Source organism: Chinchilla lanigera, unplaced genomic scaffold (assembly GCF_000276665.1).
Source record: "Chinchilla lanigera isolate Chin_1 unplaced genomic scaffold, ChiLan1.0 scaffold00012, whole genome shotgun sequence".
Lineage (NCBI taxonomy): Eukaryota > Metazoa > Chordata > Mammalia > Rodentia > Chinchillidae > Chinchilla > Chinchilla lanigera.
The window spans coordinates 28877481-28897671 of NW_004955413.1; the positions used below are offsets into that span (position 1 = coordinate 28877481).

At 56.5% G+C, this 20191-nt stretch overlaps 1 protein-coding gene across 2 annotated transcripts; it reads left to right on the forward strand.

Annotated features, from left to right (window-relative positions):
• Positions 1 to 2165: 2165 nt before the first annotated feature.
• Pnpla3 (patatin-like phospholipase domain containing 3) lies at positions 2166 to 18744 on the forward strand. 2 transcript variants are annotated; one of them, XM_005379450.2, is made up of 9 exons: positions 2166 to 2454; positions 5487 to 5719; positions 7020 to 7085; positions 9866 to 10075; positions 11059 to 11119; positions 13231 to 13422; positions 14187 to 14319; positions 16350 to 16454; positions 17081 to 18744. In XM_005379450.2, the coding sequence occupies exons 1-9, from the start codon at positions 2268 to 2270 to the stop codon at positions 17148 to 17150; spliced, it is 1257 nt and encodes a 418-aa protein (XP_005379507.1). In that variant the 5' UTR covers positions 2166 to 2267; the 3' UTR covers positions 17151 to 18744. The 2 variants fall into 2 exon arrangements, with proteins under 2 accessions (XP_005379507.1, XP_005379508.1); XM_005379451.2 differs by lacking the exon at positions 17081 to 18744 and having other exon boundaries at positions 16350 to 16458.
• The last annotated feature ends 1447 nt before the right edge of the window (positions 18745 to 20191 follow it).

Sequence of the window (20191 nt, forward strand, 5' to 3'; positions counted from 1 at the left end):
TAAAGTCACTAAATTGCCCCTGCTGGGCTCAAACTTGCCACCCCCCTGCCTCAGCCTCCCAGAATCTTGGGATTACAGGCATGTGCTACCATGCCCGGCTCACATGAAATCTATTGAGAAATTTGAAACATAAATGATTTACCAGATCTAGAAATGAAAATCCTATGAAATACTTTTTATCAAAATAGAATGATTTGCGGCACTACTGTTTCCTACCTGCCTAGTTGCCAAAGTGAAAGTTACCACATTTCCTGTTTTATAACCAGATTTGCAACTGCACAAATGCAATAGCAGTTTCACAATGAAAACAGTTTCCCAGCCTTCACGGACAGCTGTTGCCCATCCATTCCCAGGTGTGTCCCGGGCACTGAGAATCGGGCGCCAAGCTTCAAGGAAACGCCCGTTCTTCTCCAAGGGCGGCTTCCTACCCTCCGAGGAGGGCCTGACACCTCCACTTGATTATCAGGTGTCTGAAGCCAGCACAATCACAGACCTCTGTGCCAGGAGCAAAACAGTCCCTTTTCCTTCTGCGAGAACAGCTGAAGAGTCATGTGGCCACTTCCCTGGGCCTGAGTGCTGAGCTTGAGGTAGATGTTTCCAGCTCCATGAGTTGGAACCATAGGGCTGCAGCCTGATTTGTGGACCCTGGGCTAAGGGCCGTGGGGCTGGCGCTGCGCTGGCTGCTGTCTGTCCATCACACTGACCCTCACGGGGACCTCTGTGCAGCTGTTCTCTCCCCCAGGCTGTAGGTAAGGACAGCGAAGCTGGAAGAGGCTGTGGGATGCTCAGTAGGTCAAGGGCGGAGAGTGGGAGTGTGCAAGGAGAAAGTGAGCTCACCTGGATTTGGACTTCCGGTCCAGAACTTACAAAATACGTGCTGCTCATAAACCACACCGTCGGTCTTCTTTTGTTGTAGCAGCCTGGATGGGGCCCGGAGAGGGTGGCAGAAGTTACCAGGCCTGGGCTTTCCCAGCTCCCACCCAGCACTGCCCTTCCTCCTGCCCGACACCTGTCAATCACGGTTTGTACTTGCTTTAAGTGACACTTAGACACGGACACTTCCTGTCACTGCCACGATGTGGAAAATCCCTGTTGCTTACTGCGAATCAAAGACAATCATACCAAACAAACAAATAGTGCAAGAAAATCAAGCTGGGGGTGGTGGCACACACCTGTAATCCTAACACTTGGGAGGCAGAGGCAGGAGGATCGCGGTGAGCTGGAGACCAGCCTGGGCTACACAGAGAGTTCAAGGCCAGCTCGCACTACTTATCACAACCTTGTCTCAAAAAAAAGAAAGAAAGAAAGAAAGAAAGAAAGAAAACAAAGATACTAAATTAAACTGTTTACATGGTGGGCCCAATTTATGCTGGCTGTCCTCATAAAAAAGGAAACGCGAAAGGGTCAAAGGAACCTGGGGGTGGTGGCATCTGTCTAACCCCAGCACTCAGGAGGCTGAAGCAGGAGGATCAGGAGTTTGAGGCCAGCCGGGGATACATAGCAAGACCCTGTCTCAAACCCCTCCCCCTAAAAAAAAAAAGAAAGAAAAATAAAGAAAATGTCAGAGGGATGTTAAGGACATACGCTGGCTCCATCTGGGACTTGCTCCTAGACTTGAAGGTTTTGTTTTGTTTTCTGTCTTTTTGAGACAAGATCTCGATATGCATGCAGCTCAGGCTGGCCTTGAGCTCACTTTGTAGCCCAGGCTGGTCTCCAACTCACAACGATCTTCGCGCGGATCTTCGTGCGGGCGAGCGCCACCACGCCCAGCTTCCTAGACTTGAATGAAAAGAAAGAAAAGACAGCCAAGTGTGGTGCTGCAAGCCTGGGAAGCTGAAGCAGGAGGATGGCAAGTTAGAACCCAGACTGGGCAAATCAGTTGAGACCCTGACTCAGAATCTTAAAAACGACTGGTGATGTAGCTCAGTGTGAGCGTCCTGGGTTCAATCCGCAGTTATAAAAAAAAAACAAGGGGAGTCGAAGGCTCTCCCCAAACATCCCTCCATCCTTCCTCTTTGGGGAAAACTCCCTCCCCGGGAGGGTGCTCCTCCGCCCCGCCGCCGGCCGGGAAGCAGGGCGGGGCGGGCGTTCTGATCGCCCATTGGGCCTCTCGCCGGCTCATTTGCATGACCCGAGCGACGGGGCGGGGTGGCGGGTGACGTCACGCGGGGAAATGCCTGAGCTGCGCCGGGCAGCCCGGAGCTGGCAACGCTGCTCCCGCGGATCCGAGCGGCGCCAGCTCCTCGCGCCCCGCGCGCTCCCTTGCCATGTACGACCCGGAGCGCGGCTGGAGCCTGTCCTTCTCGGGCTGCGGCTTCCTGGGCTTCTACTACGTGGGGGCAACGCGCTGCCTGAGCGAGCGCGCCCCGCACCTCCTGCGCGACGCGCGCATGTTCTTCGGCTGCTCGGCGGGGGCGCTGCACGGGGTCACCTTCCTGGCGGGGGTCCCGATCGGTGAGTCCGGGGCCCCGGGCTGTGGGGGCGCTTGCTCGGCCGCAGGCCGGGCTGCCGGGTTGCACGCGCACGGACCGACGTCGCCCTCGCGGTCCCATCGCCCCTCGCAGGGCGCGAGAAGGCGCGGGAACTCCGGGCCGCACGGGCGGGAGCTGGGCTTCTGGGGTCCGGGATGTTTGCGCCTCCCCGCAGGAGGGGACCCCCCAAGGGAGCTCTCAGCCCCAGGACAAAGCTGGGTCGTCCCAGTGCGACGAGGAGGGGGCGGGACCCTGGGTGCAGGAGCTCAAGGTGATGCTGGTCCCTGCGTTCTGAGCCTCAAGACACCGGATGCGCTTGGCGTGTTTGTGTGTGCGTGTAGTACTGGGGATGGGATCCAAGGCCTTCACACTGAGCTAGATGCTCAGCCCTCTCCACCCCTTTTATTTATTTATCTATTTATTTTTGAGATAAGGTCTCTCTGTGCAGTTCAGGCTGGCCTTCGCCTCACTTTGTAGCCCAGGCTGCATCCCTTTTATTTTATTTTTTTGATTTTTAATTAGTTGCGGAGCGTGGTAATGCATGCCTATAATCCCAGCACTTGGGAGACTGAGGCAGGAGGAGCCCGGGAGTTCCAGCCCAGCCTGGGCTATATAAGTGAGCTCAAAGCCAGCCTGCACTATATAGTGGGACGCTGTCTCAAAAAAATTTTTTTTTAAATTTATTATTTTGAGACAGTCTTGGTAAGTCTCGAAATTGCCCCGGCTGGGCTCAAACTCATGATCTTTCAGCCTTGTTTTGGTCATGGCCAGCACTCTTGGGGCTACCCTTCAGCAGCCTCCAAGGCAGACCCCCCAGGGAAGGGATGCAGGATAGAATGTTTCCTTCTCCTCCCCTCCTTCTCCCTCCCTGGGCCCTCCCTGGGGGCTGGCTTAGACCCGTGGACCTCCGCTCCCCCATCTTCTCCAGCCCTCCGGTGCCCAGCTCAGGGTCCCTGACATAGAGGTCCTGGAAATTTGATTCTTGGCCTAATTAAACATTTGTCCATGTGGCAGGGAAGGGAGGATGGGGTTTTTCTCCTTTACCCAAACTACCAGCCTGTGGCGCCTTTCCCAGGGCCCCAGGTGCGATAGCCCGGGGGTTCTGAGCCAGCTGGCTGTGGCAGCAGGGAGCTGGTGGCACCCAAAGGTCCGCAGGCAGGATGAGAGTGCCTCCTTCAGTTTTTGTTTACCTGGGCTGCTTTTGCTGTTTGCTCTTGGCTCTGCCTGCCAAGCCAGCAGGGAGTGACTTTGGCAGTACTGGAGAAGCCACCACGCATCAGCAAAGCTCTGCCATTGGGTGGGACCCGTGAGCTCACCCTGGCCTGACCGGATTTGGGATTAGGAGAGTCCGCCCTGGCCCGTTGCCAGCCCGCTGTCTTCCCCAGCAAGGGAGAGAGGAGCAAAGGGCAGAATGTGTCGCCTCTGGGAGGATTCAACTGGCGGTCTGCACACCGTGGGCTTTAGCAATGATAAAAGCCGCTCTGGTGTCCCGGGGTAGCCTCCAGGCACCACATGGCCAGGTGCTGAGCTGAGACAAGGTTGCAGTGCCCCAAGCCTGAGAGCACCAACTGCTCCAGAGAGGCGCTTCCCACGTGGGCAGAGGGCAGGTGCAGCCTGAGGCTGTGTTGGGCAGGACTTGGGCAGACACACGAGCCACCAGGTGCCAGGGAAAGGGGATCGCAGGTGTCAGGAGCAGGAGCCACTCCCTGTGTTGCTCCAGAAGCCTTGGGTTCCTTTTTGATCCCTGTCTCCTGGGAGCTGAGTAGCATTTCCCTGGGGCTGTGACTTGAGCATAGGTCCTCAGGGCATCTGAGCAAGGGCTGGACTTCGCAGAGAGATGGCAGAATCTGCCAGCAGGTGCAGATTCTCCCTGGCCTGGCTCAGTTGGTGGGCGGGAACCGCAGGGAACCAGGTCAGAGCCAGATCAGGACAGGCTGGGGACGTGTCTGTCTTCGTGCAGCCCAAGATCGATGGCTGGCTGGAGCTGGGCTGGGCAAGGCGGGCTCGTGTGCCAGAGCCGGGCTGGGAGACCAGTGGCGGGGGGTGTGACGTGCCCATCACATGGTCTGGTTCAGTGTGGCACTAGGGGCTTGAGGTGGAGATTATTTATCGGCAGCTTCTATGTGGAGCACCTTACAGGTTACATTTTGCCTCATCCTCTCTGCCTCTAAAATGTGGGTAAACCTTTCTTTCCTTTTTGCTTTCTTTTTCTTTTCTTTTTTGAGGCAGGGCTTCACTACGTAGTCCAGACCAGCCTTGAACTTGCTTATATGGGCCAGGCTGGCCTCAAACTCAAGGGGATCCTCCTGCCTCAGCCTCCCAAGTGCTGGGATTACAGATGTGCACCACCACACCTGGCGCATATGGGGGTAAATCTTAACCTACATGACAAACTGAGGTCCAAGTGTGTTTTTTCTCCTGTACCCCATGATGGTAAGACCTTCTGTGCCAAAGCTGTGGTCCCGCCATGTTCCTGGCTTTGTGACACACAGCCAGGGTGCTCTCTTAGGCTTCATCTCAGAGCCGAGGCCAGTGAAAATTTACCCCAAGCCATGCATGTCATTTCTCATTTCCTTTTTGCTGGATTGACTAAGACACATGGTGAAATTAGTGTCATTGAGCCCACTATACCTCCAATATTATTTTCACATCTAATCAATACAGATCATTGTTGATCACCTGCTTCCTGCTAAGCTTTTTTTTTTTTTTTTTTGTTGGTTGGTTGGTTTTTTTCCAGTACTGGGAATCGAACTCACGACCTTGCGCTTGCCAGGCAGGCGCTTTGCCACTGAGCTAAATCCCCAGACCCCCTGCTAAGCTTTTGAAGTGCAGGGTGTATTTTACACACTTCAGGGCGGACTAGCTCCAGGCCAAGGGCTCCAGGGCTGCGGGTGGCTACTGCGTCCTTATGCACAGGCCCAGAAGCAGCTGTGCAACCTCCTGGCTTCTGGTCTTGCCAAAAGCATCCCTCGTCTCACAGAGGTGTCTTCTTTTGTGTATGTCTCCTGTCCCCAGATCGGACTCTCCAGCTGCTCATGGACCTCGTGCGAGAGGCCAGGGGGCGGAACATGAGCACCCTCCACCCGAACTTCAACCTGTGCAAGCACCTGCGGCAGGGGCTCGAGGAAGTCCTCCCGGACAACGTGCACCAGATCATCTCCGGCAAAATCTGCATCTCACTCACCAGAGTGTCCGATGGGGAGAACGTGCTGGTGTCTGATTTCCAATCCAAAGAGGAAGTCGTGGATGTAAGCTGTTTTTTCGCTGGGTGTCTGGGTATTGTGGAGTAAAAAAGCAGCACAAGGGATTGTCGAAGGCCCTACAACTCGCGTGATACAAGGTCTGCATGTCCTGGTGTGTGTCAACCCAGACAGCCCTCCGACGTGCTTAATGCCAGCCCTGTTCTTTCAATTTCAAGTAATTCTTTCCCTTCTTTAGGACTCAGCTTGGGATCAGCCTGTCCAGGGGAAACTGTTGTGGGTGTGCCCCTTACCTCAAGCTGTTCCGTTTGTAAGGAGGAGGCCTTCCTCTCCTGGGCCTCTGTTCTTAGTGTCTGGGAAAGATAAAATAGTTTGCAATATCAAAAATATCATTTAAGACTGGGTGTGGTGGTGCACGCCTGTAATCCCAGCACTGGGAGGCTGAGGCAGGAGGATTGCCATGAGTTTCAGGCCAGCCTGGGCTCCATAGTGAGTTCCAGACTAGCCTGAACTACATAGTGAGACCCTGTCTCAAAAAACAAAAAATAACAACAACAGAAGTAAACAAAGAAGAAGAGCTGGGCATGGTGGTGCACGCCTGTAATCCCAGCACTCGCCTGTAATCCCAGCTCTCGCCTGTAATCCCAGCTCTCGGGTGGCTGAGGCAGGAGGATCATTGCGAGTTGGAGACCAGCCTGGGCTACCAAGTGAGCTCAAGGGCAGCCTGAACTGCACAGCGATACCTTGTCTCAAAAAGACAAAACAGCGAAGAAGAGGTCCTTGGAGGAATGACTACATTTTACTAACCATAGATTTTTACCAGGATGATGCCTGGCACAGATAACCAACAGCACCACAGCCAGTGTCCTCCTGTCTGTCTTTGCCCCTGGAAGCTTTCTCCAGACAGCCAGCACCTGTCCGTGCCTACCTACATCCACTCCCCCCCGGGAACTCACATGTGTCCTGCACTGTGCTTCTGAAGTATGGTCCAGTTCCTGGGGACTCTCACAAGGACAGCACTGGTCCTCTAGCCCCATGCAGCCACCAAGCCTACGCTGCATGGCGCCTCCATCCCATCTGTGACAACCGATCCTGGCTATCCTGGGGAGCATGGGCAGGAGAGTGGGGTGTGCTGTGAGGGTGAGGAGCTTAGTCTGCTGATCAGACCCCCGGGCCTCAAGGACAAGTGCGGAAGTTGGCTCGCAGTCTACTCCGCCTGCATAAGAGCACCGACTGTGCGCAGGAGCGTTTTCACGTAGCTCCTGGATCATTCAGGGAAGGCTGAGGGGCCTGGGAAGTTCGAAGACAGGGGCTCGGGCTGCAGCCTGACTTCCTTTTGTCTCCACAGGCCTTGCTGTGTTCTTGCTTCATTCCTTTCTTCTGTGGCTTAATCCCTCCGACCTTCAGAGGTGTGGTAAGTTCACCTTGGTGGCAGCTGGCGCTGAGTCACAGGGGCCTTTTTTGAAGCGTGGCAGCCTGGCTTCTCCCTGCAAGGTGGGAGGTCCGGGGACCCCTGGGCCGTGTGAGCCTCGTAGCTCTCAGCCTTACAGACAGAACCATCGCTGGGCCAGCTTCCAAGCAGCCTGGGCAGCAAGACCCAGTCCCTGTGCAGTGAATCACTTCTGTCCGTGAGGCACACCTGCCGGTTCACGCAATCCACATATGAGCACCGCAGGGAGCTTCCCAGCTGGCCAGTTCAGGAAGCTTAGGCATCTATTATTCATGTGAGGTAGGGCTGTCTTGTGAGGGAAAGGTGTAACCGTCACGTATTTTCTAACAGAAACAAAACTGTGTGTCTGGCCTTACACAGGCCTTTGCGTTGTTTTGTTTTGCTGCTTTGCAGGGCATAAGCCCAGTGGGGCTGTCCAGTCCTCACCTTTTTTTTTTTCATTCCTTGCCTTTTGAAGTCCTTTTTGAGCAGGCAAGACAGTCACAGAATAACTGATAAAATCATCCAGCAGCAGAGGCAGCAGGAGTCGCGTGTAGGAGCTACCTGCTTGGGTGTCCATAGTGGAGGGGAGGGGGCGGCTGTTGCTCTCTGCTGCCCCCATCAGGCAGGACATGTGTGGTGCGCTGCAGCACTGCTTTTATCCTCTGGAAGCCGAACGAGGCCCGGGAATGACCTAAGCACGCTTGGTGGCAGGTGTGGCCCGCTGTTCTGTCAGTGGCAAGGAAGACTAAGGTCCGAAGCCATGAAAGCATCGGGCTCCGCTCAACACAGCAGTGTGGCGCTTGAGACGTGCTTCCCTTCTTTTTTTTTTTGGTTTTTCTCCGGTACCGGGAACCGAACCCACGACCTTGCGCTTGCCAGGCAGGCGCTTTTGCCGCTGAGCTAAATCCCCAGCCCGACGTGCTTCCCTTCTGAGACAGATTTTGCCAAATGGGGCTCCATAGCCACGCAGCGTGGCTGACATGCAGGTCGCATGTGACGAGCTTAGCACAGAGCCTGGCCTGGGGCCTTGGGGAGGGTGAGCTTCTTCACTGTCACCGCATCGTCATCGGTCTCTTCTTCCGGCCTGGGGACACAGCCAGCGATGGGTTGATCGCTAAGTTAGCAGACACAGCAGAGGCACGGTCACTCCTGTGCCCTCCTGGGAGCCTTGCTGGAAACTAGGTCACATCCCCCTGATCCTCAGCCTGAGCAGGCTTAGGCCATTGCCACAGAAAAGCTCGAGGGCTGGCATTCGGCTCAGTGACAGAGGAATGCCTGGGGCACGCGGATTGGCTGGATCCCAAGCCCAGCGCCGCCTCCAGAGAATTCTAAGTGGAGGAGAACAGTGACAGCAACTGACCAGACTCACCCTCCTCCGTCTTCTCTGAAGAGTCCTGACTGTATTTTTATTTCTTGTTGGTAGTGGGGATCCAACCCAGGGGTGTTCCACCCCTAAGCTACATCCCCAGCCTTTTTGATTTTTTTTATTGTGAGACTGAGTCGTGCTAAATTTCCCAGGTGGGACTCCAACTTTTGGTCCTCCGCCCTCAGCCTCCCTGAGTGCTGGGATGACAGGCGCGCACTGCTACCCCTGGCTGGGGTTCCAGACATTATATTCCATGTCCCTTTGTGCCCTTGAGGCTTTTGCTGTCTTACTGTGTCCGCCATAGAAATCTTGATAACGCAGCTGGGCACCCACCTGACCTGTTCCAGACCCAGGGTGAGCATGTCTTGGTGGCTGAGGTGTAGCTGAAGGTGGCCGCTTCTCTTTGGGGCTCCTCTGGAGCTGTGCGGTGCTCTGGGGTGTCCTTATCCAGAGGGGCTGGCGGCAAGGTCCTTGAAATTCTCTTGATGTCCTCCCTCCTGAGAGCCCGGCAGCAGGGCTGGGGCTGGGGCTGGGTCCAGACCCTGGCTGCTGGGTACAAACACACTATACCTAGTCTGCTCCTGCTTGGGTGTGGGCGGGAATGTGATTGCTGAAGGACACAGATGAACTTTAACTTGTCTTAAGAATAACTTAGCCTTCCCAGCCAGTCGTGGTGGCTCACGCCAGCACTGGGGAGGCTGAGGCAGGAGGATTGTTGTGAGTTCCAGGCCAGCCTTAGCTACAAAGTGAGTTCAAGGCCAGCCTGAAGTACATAGTGAAACCCTGTCTCAAAAAGACAAAAAAAGGGGCTGGGGATTTAGCTCAGTGGCAAAAGCGCCTGCCTGGCAAGCGCAAGGTCGTGAGTTCGGTTCCCGGTACCGGAGAAAAACCAAAAAAAAAAAAAAAAAAAAACAAGAAAAAAGGAGTAACTTAGCCAAGTACCACCTCCTTGTGGGAGATTTTCTAGGTCCCGGGTTCACTGATTTAGTCTCAAGACCCCTTCAGGTTGTTGGTTCTCCTTTCCAAGGTGTGGCAGGAAAGAGGCTCCTGGGTTAAATATCTTGTCCCAGATTTTCCTAGAGCAGAAGGGTTCTGGATACGAACCCCTGGCCTTAGGACCTGACCAGAAAAACGTGGGCTGTGCCCCAGCCTCCATCGGCCTTGTTGCCAGCCGTGTGCACATTCTACACAACAGTACACAGCGCTCCCAAAGGCCGGTGTGTGCAGCCGGGTCTCCCCCACTACAGAAATGCGTGGTGAGGATTTGTTGAGAGAGTGATTCCTGAACTGTCATCCTCCCACGGCTCTGTAAATCCTCCGCTCGCAGTTCTGAAAACGCACTAGCCGCCCGCCCAGAGCTGCGGGCAGTAGCAGCCCTCTGTTCCCTCCTTTGAAGCGATACGTGGATGGAGGTGCGAGCAACAACCTGCCAGTCCTGGACTCCCAGACGACCATCACGGTGTCCCCGTACTACGGGGAGTACGACATCTGCCCTAAGGTCAAGTCCACGAACTTCCTCCACGTGAACATCACCAACCTCAGCTTGCGCCTGTGTTTGGAGAACCTCTACCTCCTCTCCAAGGCCTTCTTCCCCCCCGATGTCAAGGTGAGTCGGGGGCTGTGGGGTGCCGGGGCTGCCTGCCCGCCTGTGTGCGCAGAGCTGTGGGCCGCTCTGTACAGACAGAGAGCCCTTGGCGCTGGCAGTGAGGGTTAACTCCAAGAGAAGCTCTTGTTCGGAGAGCTCGGGGACTGCCGCCTGGTCCCAGGTATCACTTGGGGTCATGCAGGCAGAGCTGAAGCCCTGAGGCCTTCCAGGGACAGGGCTTGACGTAGTTGGGGTTGCAGCCCGTGTATCCAGGGTTTGCTCTCCGCAGTGCTGGGGGTCAAATCCAGCGCCTTGCGTGTGCTAAGCAAGTGCTCTGCTGCTGAGCTATACGCCCAGCCCAAGAATTTTGATATTTTGTCTCAGTTACCAACATAATTCTGACTTGCAGCTGCGGTCAGCAGCCCCACAGCTGGACATGGTGGTGCATGCCCGCAAAACCACCCTGAGAGGCTGAGTCAGGAGGGTTGCCAAGTTTAAGCTCAAGCTGGGCTACTTAGCAAGGTCAAGGCTCAAGGCCAGCCTGGACTACATAGCGAGACGTGTCTCAAAAAGAACAAAACTAATCAAAAGAGCCCCCCACTTGGCGCTTACCCCTGAGTGTTGTTTCTGTCACTGTAGCAGCATAAGAATGGGGAGCAGGTTGTGCCACCGACGGTGGTGTCCCGGGGACAGAGACGCCAGGGCCATAGCACGGCACTCACTAAGTACCCCGTCCACATCTCCGCTCCCCTAGATGCAAAGAGGAGGCAGCTGTCACTGTCCAGGTGACAAACAGAACAAGCGATGAAATTTGCTAGGGTGGTGGCTTGTCCCCGGCCCAAGGGAGTCCGGAGAGACCAGGCCTGCCCACGATCTCAGAGGCAGGTGACATCCGAGTGGGACCCCGAGCCTCTGCTTTCTCTGGTGCCATGATCGGCACACCCAGGTGTCTGGCGGGCATCCCGTGCCTGGCATCGGTGGTGACCAGAGTGATTTACCCACAGGTGATGGGAGAGATCTGCCTGCGAGGCTACCTGGACGCTCTCCGGTTCCTGGAGGAGAACGGTGAGTCCGGGCTCACGCCCACGGTCCAGCTGCCGCCTGTGGTCTGGGAACGTGGCAGCCCTAAGTTCTATCCCTCGTTGCCTAACGCCTTCCTGTCCTGTGTTGCTTCACTCTCCTCTCAGCCCCGGCCAGAGGAAATCTCTGCCCCGTTTTATGACCTGGACGGGGCCCTGCGGTTGGGTCAGAGTGTCCCCACTTCGCTTTTCTTTCTGCTGAGCTCTCAGGAGCCTTTAGCTTATCACGGGCCAAGGTTAGACAAGTCCTGGAACAGGCTCCAGGTGAAGCAGACCAGCTGCTGTCCCGCCCAGGCCTGGCCACGTCCCGCGGCTGGTTGGTTCTGCTTCCCAGCAGATGCCCGCCTCTGAGCCCTCCTTGCTTGCCTCCGGGGCAGCACCGGGTGGAGACATCGTCACATGCTGTGTCACGTGCGTCATGGCGCTATGGCCAGGGGGCTGTGTAGACCGCAGTGACCCCATGAGACTGCAGTGCCAGGTGCCACTGCAGCCAGTCTGTGATCACAGTGATGAGCTCCCCTCCTGTGGGTTGCTGAGTGACCCGCAGCTTATCCTGGCAGAACCAGATCTCAGGTGTGTGGGAACTGTTTGCCTTTGGTTGGTTGATGTGTTGGGGCTTTGAATTAGTCTGTGGCCAGGACCAAAGTGATGCCGTGTTCAGAGGACATGTGTGTGGGCCCTTGGTGCCCCTCCTGGGTGCCCAGCTGGGGGCTGTGTGCTAGGGACACGGTGGTGAAGGAGGAGGTGCGCTGTGCTGGCCTTGGGGGAGCAGAGAGTAGACAGAAGGACAGGGCTGGGGACCGGAAGAGGCAGGTACTGTGGGACCCTGCAGCAGAGGGCGTGAGCCAACAAGGAGGCACAAGAAGGAGCCTGGAGCCTGGGGGCGGGGGACATGGGAGCTGCAGGTCCCCGTGCCCTGTGTGTCACACAAGGGTGGACGAGAGAAGGTGGGAGTGGGGCTGGCTGGGCCTTGCGGACCTGGGGAGGGGTTCGCATCTTGCAGCAGTGGGGAGCCGTTGAGGGCCCTGAAGCAGGAGCCAGGTGGGTAAGAGGAGAGCCCGTCTGGCTCTAGTGCGGAGACGGCAAGAGCAGGAGCTGGGTGTGACAGCGGCACCTGTGCTCCCAGCCACTCAGGAGGCTGAGGCAGGAGGACTGCTGGAGCCAGGAGTTGCAGGCCAGTGTAGGAAATGGGATGAGAGCCTGTTTCTAGAGCAAATAGAAAAAGAGAGGGCAAGACCAGCATCCAGGAAGCAAGTGAGATATCCGGGCCAGGCGGGGATTCAGATGCAAACTGATCTGGAGGGACTTGGAAAGGATCCTGGGGAGATTTGGGAGGAGGACGCCTGGGGCACGGGTAGATGGGCTGCGCTCTGTGGCTGGGGACCGGGGCAGGGCGCCACTCTCTGGAAGCGGACCCCTCGGTTGGGGGTGTGAGGGGTGGCGGAGCAGAGGCCCGGGGGACCAGGGAGGTCCTGGGTGCCTCGGGAAGAGTGCAGTAGTCCATGGACTTTCTCCCAAGGCGGCAAGCCCCGTCCATCGGGGGTCAGGGCCGGGTCCCGCCGAAGGACAGGGCACACAGAGTGCACCGAGCCACCTCACGGCTTCCCTGTAGCCCCCTGAGGCCTCCGACGCCGGTCCTGGCTGGGCCGCCTTCTAGCTGTGTGACTCTGGCGAAAGCCCTGGACCTCTCTGTGCTGATTCCCGGATCGGGATATGGAGATGGTATGAATGGTAGCAGTTGAGTGGCCGCTGTCAGGTCTGCCCGCCCAGGACTCAGCTCAGGGCCTCGAATGCAGGTGGGACCCATGGTGCAGCTGTTTAAGTCAGTTATAATTCTTGTCTGTCACCATACGCGTCAGAGGCAGGATGAACCCATACAGTGCCCCGGGGCTACCTCTGTGCAGCTGCACGGCCCCCACTCTTCTGCCTGCTGCAGATTCCGGCCCTGGCCTTACCCTAGCCCTGGTGTCTGGGGAACCACGGGCTGCATTGGTTTCCGTCCCGTGTCCCTTCCTGGACCCTTCCTGGGTGAGTGTGAGGCTAGGAACAGGAGCCGGCTCCCGAGTCCCCCATTTCCTGTTTCCCACCCCTCCCCAGGCATCTGCAGTGGGTCCCAGCCCTGCCTGCCGTTCCCCAAGGAAGAGCCGGAGCTGGAGGTCTCAGCGCCCGGCCGGGAAGACCCGGGCTCGGGGCCTGCCGAAGGCGATGAGCTGCTGGACCACCTGCGCCTCAGTTTCCTGCCCTGGGACGAGCGCATCCTGGATGTGCTGTCGCCCCGGCTCACTGCAGGTACAGGCGCTCACCGCAGGTGCAGGAGCTATACAGGCGCTGGAGGCTCCGCCCTGTGCATCATGGGAAGGGGGCACGATCGTGGGGAGGGGGGTGCAGAGGGGCAGGGACACCCAGGTGTGCTGCAGGTGCCACCTCCTGGCATGGTGCTCCTGGCCGCCCATCCCTGTACCTTCTAGGCCTCCCTTCCCTTCCACCGGGTCCTGATCAGGAGGGACACAGAGCTCCCACCCCAGCACTACAAGGAAAAAAGGAGCTGGGGTTCCAGGACGAAGGTGGACCCCAGCTCGCATAATCAGCGGTGGTTGAGAAGTTCAGTGCCCTTCTAAACAGATTTGTCTGTAAGAGACTAACTGTTAACTGGGAAACCTGTGTTCCCCAAGCAAGGCGCTGGACTGACCCCAGGGCCTTTGCACTGAGCTACATCCCCATGCCTTCTTAACATTTTTAAAAACAGAGTCCTAGCCGGGCGTGGTGGCACACACCTATAATCCCAGCACTAGGGAGGCTGAGGCAGGAGGATCACTGTGAGTTTGAAGCCCGCCTGGGCTACAAACTGAGCTCAAGGCCAGCCTGAACTGCATAGCGAGACCCTGTCTCAAAAAGGAAAAAAAAAAAAAAAGCAAAAACCAGAGTCCTGCTAAGTTGGTAAATTGCCCAGGTTGGGCTCAAACTTTCCATCCTCCTGCCTCAGCCTCCCAGAGTGCTGGCATGGTCTAGTACTCTGTGCTGGTGGGAGACAAATCTCCAAAATGTTTTCTCAGCTGTGAAGAAAGCAATGAAAGACCCAGGCGGCTTCCTGAGCAAAGTCCGCAACTCGCTGCCTGTCAGGATCCTGTCCTACGCGATGCTGCCCTGCACGCTGCCCGTGGAGTCCGCGATCGCCACTGTCCACAGGTGAGCACAGCGTGCTGCTCGAGGTCCCCTCGAGCTGGGACAGGGACCGGGTGGGCAGGCACCTGGAAGGCCCCAGTGTGGGCACCTGCTGTGTGGACAGCAGGTACCCTCTGGTCCTCAGAGCCACCAGCAACTAGAGAGGGCGGTTATTGTGTTACTATTACCCCTTAGTCACTGTAGACTGATCAGGCCCGCAGTCTCCCAAGGCTTAAATGAAAGAGTCAAGTGGTTTGATCCTTGGGCTCCGAGAGGTGCAAAGCCCTCTAACAGAATTCGAGATTCTGGGAGGCTAAGACCGAGACCTTCCTTGGGTGGCCTGTGTTTGTTTAGTTATCAAAACAAGGCGGGGAATACTGAAGAAAGGCGGGACTCTGCCTTGAATGCCAGGGCCCTCCAAGGACCTTGGAAGTGTGCTCAAGGGCTTCTCCAAGTAAGGTACTATGTTAATTTAGGAGAGCGGTGTTGACTCCAGGAAGCTCTCCACGCAGGAGTAAGACGGCTGCAGCTACGGTCTTTATCTAGTAATAGAGGTTGGAGCCAGGCGTCCTTAGCTGTGGCCTTGTCTTGTCCTTGGAGGTATCATGGCTTCGCCCACCATTACAGGCCTCAGCTGGAACCAGTGACTCACAAGTAAACACGGAAAGCCAGTTGGTTAATTTAAGTCCTGCTCAGAGCTGCTTTGTAGTGGTCTCCATCAGGCAGTGGCCACACACAGCATCTAGCGCAGCCCCTCGTGGTCTCCTGGGGAAACTGAGACCTGGAGAGGTTGAGGTCAGAGCTCCGAGGTCACTGAGCTGACAAGAATGAAGGCCAGGCCGGGAAGTAGGGTCTTTGCTACCACTCAAGCTGGTTTTCCTTTTATTTATTTGTTATTTTAATTTTTGGTGATGCTGGGGATCAAATTCAGGGCCTTGTGCATGCTAGGCTAGCACTTGGCTATGGAGCTACATCCCAGACCTCTATTTTATTTTATGTTGTTTGGGTTTTTTGAGACAGTCTCACTACATAGTTCACGCTGGCCTCGAACTTGCAGTGAGTGATCCTCCTGCCTCAGCCTCCCAAGTGCTGGGATTACAGGCATGCACCACCACACCTGGCACTACTTTCTTTTTTAGCAAGTAAATGTAGTACATTTCTGGGCATGGTGGTGCACACGTGTAATCCCAGTTGTTTGAGAGGTTGAGGCAGAAGGATCACAAGTTCAAGGCCAGCCTGGGCAACTTAGTGAGACCGTCTCAAAAAGGAGAAAGAAAAACCAAGAATGGCCTGCTGGGATGTAACTCAGTAGTAGTGTGCCCTTTTGATCATTTCCCGGTACTACAAATCACCATCATCATCACCACCATGATCATGATGATGATGATCATCCGCTAGCACGCCCCTCCCCTCCCCTCCCACGGCTCTTGGTGAGCCCCCCAGGCTCTGTGTGCACCCCTCCGGCACCAGCCACTTCCTCCCTACACCGCCCGCTGGGGCAGGCTCCTCCCTGTGTCTGAGGACAGGAAGTGTGCGGGGGCCATGCCCACCCCACCACCCCCTACTGGCCTTGCACGCGCTCAGCGGGGTGTCTGACCCAAGCGCTCCCCACAGAGCCGGGTGACCCGGAAACGGAAAGACGAGGCCTTTCTCGTTCATCGCCTTGACGCCCCTCAAGCTGTCTGGAGCCACACGTGGCCTCACTTTGCTTTAGGGACCCAGCTGGGCTCAATCTTGCAGACCACCCCAGATCCGCCTTCTGGGAGCGTGTGGCATTGGCATGAGAGGGGTTGTGGACAGCTCCCCTGGCCTGGGGGTGCCACTCATTGCAAGGCGGCTGCTTTGGGTTTACTTTTTTGTTTGTTTGTTTTTTGTTTTTTTCCGGTACGGGGAATCGAACTCACGACCTTGCGCTTGCCAGGTAGGCGCCGTGCCGCTGAGCTAAATCCCCAGCCCCTGGGTGTACTTTTGTTTTGCTCATTTCTGTGTGTGTGTGTGCGTGCGTGCACGTGCGTGTGCGCACACGTGCAGTGGTCTTGGTTTCCCTCCCGCAGACTGATGGTATGGCTCCCGCACATGCCTGATGACATCCAGTGGCTGCAGTGGCTGACATCCCAGGTCTATGCCCGTGTGACCACGTGTCTGCACCCCACTTCCAGGTGAGTAACAGGGGTGTGGCGGGCCCGAGGGACACCTGGATCCTGTCCGGCCTCACACAGGCTCCAGAAATCTCCGAGACGCCTATGACCCGGGCTACCTGCCTGTCCCTGTGTCCCTGGGGGCCCAGTGTGGGTGGGGAGAGAGCTGCGTGACGGGACGGGGGAGAACACCGTGGGTGGAGGGGTGGGGGACAGGCCAGGAGCCCAGCACGGGGCCACAGGGCTGTCACTGCTGTTACTGGCGGGCATGGAACGACGGTGAAGTAGGGGAGCCTAGGTGCAGCTCCCTGGGAGGTGACCGAGGGCCGTGGGTGGGCAGGCCCACCGGCCAGGCAAGGACAGGTGGGGCCAGGCTCAGCCAAGTCTGTGGGGCCGTGAGGCTTCCCGCCGTGCGCTGTTAGGGGACAGCGATGCCAAGGTGGCAGTGCTGGGGCACTGGTGGGCAACAGCCCTGTCAGGTGAGAGACATCTGCTGATGGCCAGGGGGAGGCGTCCAGGGGCAAGGAGGTCCCTGCGGCTCTGGGCAGGGCCCCTGCCGTGCGCAGTGTGTGTGATGACACCAGGCGGTGCGCCTGAAGTGTCCAGGGTCACGGGAAGGGCCGCCAAGCCCGCCTCTTTCGTTTCAGGTCCCGGATGCCAGCAAGCAGCCAACGCGCTTCCCCACGCACCCCGGAAGGCGGATCTGCAGGCTTGTAGACTGTGGGTGGCCAGGAGGGGGCACCCCAGCCTGGCTCCAGCCTGCCCCTCCGCTGGACAGCATCTTAGGGGAGGGACCCGCCCTAGTGCTTTCCCAGAAAGGGATTTTGGGGTCCCCTGAGGAGGCATCCAGGAGCCCTTCCTGAGGTGCTGAGCCGTCTCTTCGTGGTGCAGCTGTCCCAGCCCTGCTGTTAGTGAGCTGAGGGTCCCAGCCTCTTCGCTAAATTGGTTCATCCCTTACCCAAAGGCGATGGCTTTGGCTGTGGGCAGCTGGGAGTCTGTGCTCATGCAGCTGTAGTATTTAGGCCCCAGTTGGCTCCGTTGGTTGGGCCATGTTACCAGGAAGCCTGGCACAGAGACTCTGATGGCCGTCTGCGTTCCACAGCCTGCTTGTGGCTGGGCGGGACCAAGCACTGCCCGGGTGCCGAAGACAGCAGGGGCCATGAGCCCTGAACTCGCTCAGGCAGCCAGCAGGGCAGGGGACCAGATGTGGTCATCACCACGGAGGCCCCTCCTGTCGTTGGCATTAAGATGGTGATAACTTAGCTGTATACCTAGCACCCTTTGGACATAGCTAAAATACTTTTTTAAAGCGTTTTGTAATAACATGCAAGGGAATAGCTGGTGAGTTATGAATATTGTGAATTCGTGAGATACCTGAAGAGAAAGCCTTAAAATAACACCTATTGCGGGGGTAACGGGCGCCCTGGCCTATCCGGGCAGGAGCCAAATAGCACAGAAACTTCTGCTTTCTTTCTTTCTTTCACAGCCGTTGCTATGAACTTGGCTTAAGTTCTGCCAGCTTCCGGCCTGGGTTCTTTTCTCTGTCTGCATCTCCCCACACCGTGGTCCCTCACTCTGCCAGCCTTAATGGAGACACACGCTTGAGGTGAGGCCCATCTTCTTCCCAGGAGCAGGACACATTTGAGTGTAGCTACAGAAAAGAAAACGACCCGCTCAGACTCCTCCATGTTGGCAGAGTTAAACTCGCCTCCACCAGCTGCGCCAGCCTCCAAGCTGCAGGTTCAGACAAGCACTTTACTAAGATGGTGCGCCCTGGAAGAGAGGGTGTGGTTCTAGAACCTGCCTGGCCTGTTCTCTGCAGGTCCTGGAGCTCGCTCCTGAAAATGGGCTTGAACCCAACTCCCTCTCCTCAGGGTGGGCAGGGAGCTTCCCCGCCTCCGGCCTGCGGAACTGGCTTCCTAAGTGAGGAAGGCCAAGGCATGGGGCACTCTCTCCATCACCTGTCCCAGGCCTGGCCCCTGGCTGTGGCCCTAGGAGAGCTGGGATGGGCTGGCAGAGGCCTCATCCGACATCCGTGTGGCCAGCCCTCGTCCTTTGCCAAGTTTCCCCCTAGGAGTTCTGTTAGAGCTGCTGAAGGGCTGGCCTTGCCCTGGCAGATGTAGCCCAGCCTGAGTAATACTTAACAGATAGAACAGGTCATACACTGGCTCTGGGTTCTTACCAGGAAAGCCCTCCCATGGCTGACTGGATTGCATGGGGCTTATTTCTACCCACTTTTTCAAAATTCTTTTTCACCCTTCTTTTTTTTAAAATTTGACTTTTATTTTTTCAGACAGGGTCTCACTGTGCAGTTCAGGCTGGTCTTGAGCTCACTTTGTACCCCAGGCTGGCCTCAAACTCAAAACAATCCTCCTGCCTCAGCCTCCCAAGTGCTGGGACTACAGGCATGTGCCACCATGCCTGGCTTTTCCACCCTTCTTTTTTTTTTTCTTTCCACCCTTCTTATAATGAATATATATATAGTATTTATTTTCTCTTAAACAATGGGATAGAACCCAAATCCTTTGAACTAAGCTATATCCCCAGCCCTATTTTTATTTATTTTGAGATGGAGTCTCACTAAATTGGCCACGCTGGGCTCAGACTTGCAGTCCTCCTGCTTCAGCCACCCAAAGTGCTGGAATGACAGGCGTGCGTCACTGTGTCCGGCTCAAATTTTTTTTTCTTTGTAATTGCTGAGCTCAAACCCAAGGCCTCACATGTGCTAGGCAGGTGCTCTACCGCTGAGCGATACCCTCAGCCTCCTTCATATAATGAAGTGTAATACCTTAAGAAATGTCCAAGGCATCCCTTGGCCCCTGTGCCTTAGATGCTGCCCCAGCCCACCCGGAAGTTCCGGGTCAGCACACGAAGCATTCCTAACTTCCCCCCAGCGCTGCCAGCGGAGCCCTCCGGTCAGTGCACGTGTGGCGGGCTGTGAATACTCCACTCTCAGGATAGCACATTTCGTGTCGGGGGGAACATCTTTATTTGGTACACAGCAAAACGTGATGCAGAGAATGAGCCCGATCTTTTTTTTTTTTTTTTGAATGTGTGTATGAATGTGTGTCTCTGTAGGAAGAGGACCGAGGGGATGTTTAACACTTAACCATTTTGCTGTTATTTGTGATATATTGTTTGTTGGGCTTTTCCAAATTTCTACACGGAACAACACATTATTTCTTTCAGCGTGAGAAAATGGTTCATAATAAATGTGATTTGTAAAATGCACCTCCCTGACTCTGTCTTCTCTCCGGGAGCACGGCGCTGCTCTTCCTCTCAACTGTGCTTCATGGCGACGCTTCCCCAGGCTCACGCTGTCTGTCCCTGCCTGGCCGGGGGACCTCCCTGCTGCAGCGTGCCCTTTACCAAGCGCTGGGGACCAGACCCCCGGGACTGCTCACCTTCTTCTGGGCCCGGACTCTCCCACTGTGCTGCCCTCTGGACGCCAGGCGCATCCCCAGGGCCGAGAGCCTGCCCTGCGCAAAGCCCATTGCCTCTCCTCGGAGGCTCCCGACTCCCAGCCCCATAGCCAGAAACCAGGGACTCGGGCAGCGCCCCTCCCGCCTCCGCTGGCCCTAGGCCTACCTCTACTTACCCTCTGGAGTCTGGCCAGGCCTTGCTCCTTCCAGCTGGGGATCTGGAGAGCTTCCTCCTGGGGTCTTGTGCCTGTTCTGAGCCTCCAGCTTGCTTTGGAGCCCCCCGTATGCCCTCCACCTCGCAGCACACACCCAGCCCCTCACCCAGGAGCTGCTTCC